General features: G+C 53.8%; 1 protein-coding gene across 1 annotated transcript in view; it reads left to right on the top strand.

Annotated features, from left to right (window-relative positions):
- The window catches only part of LOC107113456 (synaptotagmin-6-like), a 38,522-nt gene extending 32,835 nt beyond the window's left edge, over positions 1–5,687 (top strand). The window contains exons 7-9 of the mRNA XM_015414788.1: positions 194–359; positions 2,881–3,047; positions 5,526–5,687. Coding sequence (XP_015270274.1) covers positions 194–359; positions 2,881–3,047; positions 5,526–5,687 — 495 coding nt within the window. The remainder of the gene's footprint in view (positions 1–193; positions 360–2,880; positions 3,048–5,525) is intronic.
- Positions 5,688–7,018: the final 1,331 nt, after the last annotated feature.

Below are 7,018 nucleotides of genomic sequence, written 5' to 3'. Positions count from 1 at the left end.
AGTGATGCTCTGTATTCTTGCTGCTTGGGGGGGGCAACAGTGGGAGGGGCTTCTGGCGTTCCGGCCCCACTGCTGGACCTCCTGATGGTATCTGGTATTTCTGGCCACTGTGTGACACAGAGTGTTGGACTGGATGGACTTTTGGCCTGATCCAACATTGGCGTCTCTTATGTTCTTATGTTTTTCATTCCAGTGTCTCAGTTCCCAGGACGTGAGCTGCAGCCCCTCATTTTCCCGGCCCAAGTCCGCCGGGCAGCTGTTCCTCCTCCTGCAGTACCAGGCCCTGGCCGGTCGCATCAAAGTCTTGGTGCGGAAGGCCGAGAACCTGGCCCGCCTCACCCGCATTCCGGGGACGCCAGGTAGGACGGTCCAGAAAGGTGCTGCGCCATGAGCGTCAGTCCTCTGCGGTTCCATGCTTGCGTGCATTTTAAATTGCTGTCAAGTGCCGGGTTTGGATCCTGGGCAGACTCAGGCTTCGCTGTGCTTGGGGAGAGGGAACTGAGCTTCTAGTCTTCACGGTCGTTATCCGGTCAGCTTTGGAAGCCGTCTCCTTCCCAGGGTTGGATCCAATGTGCTGTTGTGGTTATAAGTGTGAGACTAGGGTCTGGGAGACCCCAGTTCAAATCCCAACTTGTGCCATGAGGTCTGCTGGATGACAGCCCTTACCTGGCTGGCCCAATCCCGTCAGATCTCGGAAGCTAAGAGAGGCATCTGCTGGTGTGACCTTGGGTCAGTCACAAGTTCTCTCGGAGCTGTTCTCTCAAGGGCAGTCCTCGAAAGAGCTCTCTCACCCCCGCCTACCTCGCGGGGTGTCTGTTGTGGGGAGGGGGAGGGAAAGGAGTTTGTAAGCCGCTCTGAGACTCCTTCCGGCAATGGGTGGGGTATAAATCCAATCTCCTCTTCTTCTTCTAAGCAGGGTCAACCTTGGCTAGTATTTGGAAGGGCGATCTCAAAGGAATACCAGGGCTGCCATGCAGAGGCAGGCAATGGCAAACCACCTCTGAAGCATCTCTTGCCTTTAAAAAAAAAAAGTCTAGCTCGCCACCTAGTGGTGCGTGATGCTAAAATAACTAGAACTCCTGGCTGCCAGACAATCTTAGAATCTCCTGGCTATTTTACACGCAATGTCATACGACGACAACGACAACAACAATAATTATTATTATTATTGCTGGATGACCTTGGGCCAGTCACACACTAGCCCACCCCACAGGGTTGTTGTGAGGATAAGAGAGAGGAGAGGACAATGATGCCAACTGCTTTGGGTCCCCATTGGAGAGGAAGGTGGGATAGAAGACAGGTGAATAAATCAGATGTGATTAGATCCTTCTGTGTCCCTTACGGCCAACTGCTGACAAAGAGCGTTGGGCTCTGCTGTAAAGGTCTGTAGAAACTGGAAGGTTCAGCCTTGTGTGTATGAATGTAACTTTTGCACCTTGCTCCTCTCTTTACCCAAACTTATAGCCCCAATCCCACCCCCGAGACCCAGACCCATTACTGGATTCACTGGCAGCCTGGGGGGTGTATCCCCAGCTCTGAAGCTTCACTCCATGCATCTGAGGAACTGAAATGTCATCGGTGAGCATCTGGAGCACAGCTGGACCATTGGTCCAGGGTTGTCTATTCTGACTAGCAGTGGGTAACAAGCAGGAAAAGGTCTTTCCTAAAGGAGGAGCCGTGGCTCAGTGGCAGATCCTCTGCTTGGCATGCAGAAGGTCCCAGGTTCAATCCCCGGCATCTCCAGTTCAAAGGACCAGGCAGGAGGTGATGGGAAAGACCTCGACCTGAGACCCTGGCTCAGGGGCAGAGCATCTGCTTGGCTTGCAGAAGGTCCCAGGTTCAATCCCCGGTATCTCCAGTTAAAAGGGCCAGGCAGGAGGGGATGGGAAAGACCTTGATCTGAGACACTGGCTCAGTGGAAGAGCATCTGCTTGGCATGCAGCAGGTCCCAGGTTCAATCCCCGGCATCTCCAGTTAAAAGGGCCAGGCGGTAGGCGATGGGAAAGACCTCTGCCTGAGACCCTGGAGAGCAGCTGCCGGTCTGAGCAGACAATACTGACCTTGATTGATCTATGGTCTGGTTCAATATAAGGCAGCTTCTTATGTGTATCTGCATGGAGGAACTCTTCCTTCCTTTAACCAGAGATGCCGGGGATTGAACCTGGGACCTGTACCAAGCCAGGCATCCTGGACCACCCATATCAAATTCTACCCCTTGTTAGTAAAGCAGACACCGTTTCCTCACACCCCACCCCCAGACTCCTCCATCTTGAGGTCCAGATGCTTGGATTTTACCTACAACGGGGGGTCCCTGACCTTTGGAATTCTGGCACAGTTGGTGGGCACAACCACAAGATGGCTGCCACGGGAGGCAGAGACACACACAGAGAGCCCAAGTGCTGGGGGAGAAGAGGGGTAGTTTTTAAAAAATACACTGGAAAAGAAGAGTGAGAGATAATAAGACTGGATTTATACCCCACCCTTCACTCAAAGTGGCTTACAATCTCCTTTCGAGGGCTTCTCTTGAGAGAACAGCTCCGAGAGAACTTGTGACTGACCCAAGGTCACACCAGCAGCTGCATACGGAGATGTGGGGAATCAAGCCCGGTTCTCCCAGATCAGAGTCCACGATCCTAACCACTACACCAAACTGGCTCTCAAACCAACTCTGTGGCTGCCACAGAAACAGTATTATTTTAACCTGCCCAGCTGATTGGGTCTCTGGTGGCCAATCAGAAGCTGAGCGGAACAAGTACTCCACCTGGCCCCATCCATTTCTTAAAACACACAGTGGGCACCGTGAAAGGTGTTCCTGAATGCCAGGAGCACCACACGTTGAGGACTCCTGACCTCCAATTTCCCGCTTTTCCTTTTTCCTAGACCACTACGTCACAATCCGCCTGCGCCACAACGGGAAGGTCATTGACACGAAAGAGACCAAGTCCATTGCTGGCTGCAATCCCGTGTGGAACGCCCCGTTCCTCTTCAGCATTCCAGCAGGAGACATCCTGGAGCAAGCTCTCTTGCTGGAGTTCACGGTCATGCAGGTGAGGAGACGGTCTTCCCGATTGGGGTTTTTTTTAGGCAAACACATGCGTACATGTATCGGCATGCGACATCTTCCAGTGGGTGGATTTCCCCCCCACAATTGTTTGACGTGTTGAGTTTGCCACAGGTTGACAGTGGGGGAGTTGTGACTCTTGATCTGAAGCTGGACAATTCCCTCCGGAGAAGCCCACTCGGTTATTTTCATGAGAACATGAGAGAAGCCAGTCTTGGATCAGGCCAGTGGCCCATCCAGTCCAACACTCTGTCACACAGGGCCCAAAATATACCAGGTGTCCTCAGGAGGTCCAGCAATGGGGCCAGGACACTAGAAGCCTTCCCCCTGTTGCCCCCCCCCCAAGCACCAAGAATACAGAGCATCCCTTGCCCCAGCCTGAGAGTTCCTATCTATACCTTGTGGCTAATAGCCGCTGATGGACTTCTGCTCCTAAGAACATAAGAGAAGCCAATGCTGGATCAGGCCAATGGCCCATCCAGTCCAACACTCTGTCACACAGGGCCCAAAATATACCAGGTGTCCTCAGGAGGTCCAGCAATGGGGCCAGGACACTAGAAGCCTTCCCCCTGTTGCCCCCCCCCCAAGCACCAAGAATACAGAGCATCCCTTGCCCCAGCCTGAGAGTTCCTATCTATACCTTGTGGCTAATAGCCGCTGATGGACTTCTGCTCCTAAGAACATAAGAGAAGCCAATGCTGGATCAGGCCAATGGCCCATCCAGTCCAACACTCTGTCACACAGGGCCCAAAATATACCAGGTGTCCTCAGGAGGTCCAGCAATGGGGCCAGGACACTAGAAGCCTTCCCCCTGTTGCCCCCCCCCCAAGCACCAAGAATACAGAGCATCCCTTGCCCCAGCCTGAGAGTTCCTATCTATACCTTGTGGCTAATAGCCGCTGATGGACTTCTGCTCCTAAGAACATAAGAGAAGCCAATGCTGGATCAGGCCAATGGCCCATCCAGTCCAACACTCTGTCACACAGGGCCCAAAATATACCAGGTGTCCTCAGGAGGTCCAGCAATGGGGCCAGGACACTAGAAGCCTTCCCCCTGTTGCCCCCCCCCCAAGCACCAAGAATACAGAGCATCCCTTGCCCCAGCCTGAGAGTTCCTATCTATACCTTGTGGCTAATAGCCACGGATGGACCTCTGCTCCAGATGTTTATCCAATTCCCTCTTGAAGCCATCCACGCTTGTAGCCGCCGCCACCTCCCGTGGCAGTGAATTTCCTTTCCTTGCGACCCACAATGTTGAGCACCATTGAAGTATGGAGGTGTATCTTGCCCCTTCCTGGTTGAACTTATATTTCAAGGGTATTCCAGTGTGGCAAAACCTTTCAGTTTTCGGTGTGTGGGGGGGCGGGGCGGAGTCTGCATTGGTTCTCAGTTGTTCTACCCGTTTGCTGTACTCGTCGCCCTGGCTTGGATAACGCAGGCTAACCCAGTCCCATTAGCTCTCAGAAGGAAAGCCGGGTCAACCCTGGTTAGTCCTTCGATAGAACATCAAGGAAGCCCAGGGCTGCTGCACAGAGGCAGGCAGTCGCAAACCACCTCTGTTTGTCTCTGCTCTGACCTGGACGGCCAGACTAGCCCAGTCTTGTTCGATCTCGGAAGCTAAGCAGGGTCGGCCCTGTTCGGTACTTGGATGGGAAAACCCCAAGGCCCCCCCCCCCAGGGTTGCTATGCAGAGGTAGGTAATGGCAAACCACCTCTGCTCGTTTGCCCTGATCTCGATAGCCCTGGCTAGCCTGATCTCATCAGCTCTCAGAAGCTAAGCAGGGCCGGCCCTGGTTATTATTTGAATGGGAGACCACCGAGGAAGCCCAGGGTTGCCTTGAAGCCCCCGTGAGGGTGTTGGCCGTACGACAGCGGCGACTTGGTGGCAAGTAAATACATAAATCACAGATGGTGATGCTTTCCTTCTGGCCACGCATATATGCAGGGGTCATTTCCTGCCGGAGCGCACAGGAGCGGAGCTCCGGCAGTAAAGAGCCCAGGAGGCGGGCACATGCAACAAGCCCCGCCCCCTGCTCCCAGCAGCCCTCAGTCGGGCCACGGGGAGCAAGAAGCAGCCAGGTAAGTTGCAGAGCCCCCTCCCCCCTGGGGCCTGCCTTCAGATACAAGCTCTCCCTCCTCTGTATGGGCAGATCTGTGCGTTCCCCCCCCCCAATAGCTAGCAATCCAAAACAGTCCAGTGGAGCCTGAGCGGTGAGTGTTGCCTTCTGACACACTTCCGGTGATGTCAGGGGGTGTGGCGTATGCAAATAAGGTATGCTAATGAGTTATGCTAATGAGCTCCTGCACCTCTTTTTCTACGAAATGACCCCTGCATATATGTGTTTTTAAAGCAATGCGTTTGATCCATGGGAAGCAGTTTGGTGCTTCCGTGCGGTGGCTGTGAGCCTCCAAGGTCTCTCGAACTGGTCAACAGCACCGACACGGCTTTCTTTCTCCCATTCCAGGCTCGCCTCTACACTCGCAGCTGTGCCGTGGGGAAAGTGCTGATCGGCCCCGACGCTCTGGAGATGGGGCAGCTCCACTGGAAGGAGATGTGCAGCCGAGGGAACGTGGAATCCGCTCGCTGGCATGCGATTCAACCCGAAGGAGTTCAGCCCTGCCCTTGAGGGGTGCGCCTGACAGTTCGTGGTCCCGATGGCCGGCAAGACTCGCGCTGTCAAGGGGGGGGCTCCCATCAGCAGTGCCGGAAACGGCCTCTTTCCACAACAGAGGAACCTGAGAAGGATCGGAGAAGCTTGGGGGCGGTGACTTCCGACTGGAGCGAGCCCAGCTTGAGAACAGAGCTAGTTGAGAGAGGCAGAATGGACTCCTCCAAGCCAATATCGAATGATAGGAAGTCGCGCAGATCGGTGGCTTGTGAGATTCCACCTACACAACCTGGAGCTTTGAGGAGGTCCGGGCTGTTCTGAGAACTGCCTATACCATAAAAAAGGGACGTCAGAGAAGGTGGAGAGGGTGAATGAACAGAAACTTGTGTGTGCTAGGCTCTTTGCTTCCACAAAACCAGCACGTGCCCCATAGGGACAGTGCTTGTCCTCGGATGTCGTGAACAAGATTTCGTTTGTGACGAGAACAAACCAGAAAGTCCCCCCGCTCTCGTGTGCTCTTTGCTACTGCGTGGCCGAGAGATCTAATAAACTGCAGTTTGTTGGGATGCCCCAACTGTGGCTCGTTGCCTCCTACAAACCAACCTTGGTTTGCAGACAGTGAAGCCTCACAACATACTGCAGTTCGCTGAGAGGCCCCAACTGTGGTTTGTTGCCTCCCACAAAGCAGTAACCTTGGTTTGTACACAGCGGAACAAACCACAGTTTGGCATTTTGCCCAGTTTGGATAGTATGATGAACTTCGGTTTGTTCAATCTCCCCGACACGTATGAGATGGGTGGTGGAGGTGTAGATTTGCTGGTGAGAGATGAATATGATTCTACCCAAGAGAAGGAAGCAAGCAGCCAGAATCTCGTGGTCTGAGCAGCATCCATAACAAATGCGGCGGAAAAATCCAATGGGCTATACTTAGCCTGCAGGCAGGGGGGAATCTCTGCACTGCTAGCTCACGGGGGAGGTGGGATGAATGCACACCCATGTCCGAAGCAGAACCCTGGATCAACCCAGCACCATGTCTGTAAAGCTGCACGGGAAGGTTTTTTGTACCAGGGCGGGGAGAGAAAAAGTGGGAGGAGCCAGGGGCATCTGCCCCTAGACCACAAATAAATACATTTTCATCCATGTACTCAATTGCATTCTTTTCTCCCCTCCTTTTATTTATTTATACTTTCAATTTGTACCCTGCTCACCCCCGAAGGGCTCTGAGCGGCTTACACGGTGCATGGTGCAGAGACCTATGCAGAAACCCTAACTATGGCCACAGTACGTCTGGGGTGGGGGGAGCCCTACCAGGTACCCTCCCGACGCCGATCGTTCGTTTAGCCGGCGAG

Source organism: Gekko japonicus, unplaced genomic scaffold (assembly GCF_001447785.1).
Source record: "Gekko japonicus isolate JY-2015 unplaced genomic scaffold, Gekko_japonicus_V1.1 scaffold1649, whole genome shotgun sequence".
Lineage (NCBI taxonomy): Eukaryota > Metazoa > Chordata > Lepidosauria > Squamata > Gekkonidae > Gekko > Gekko japonicus.
The sequence above is the reverse complement of the archived record's forward strand: the minus strand, read 5'-3'. Positions and strand labels throughout refer to the sequence as shown.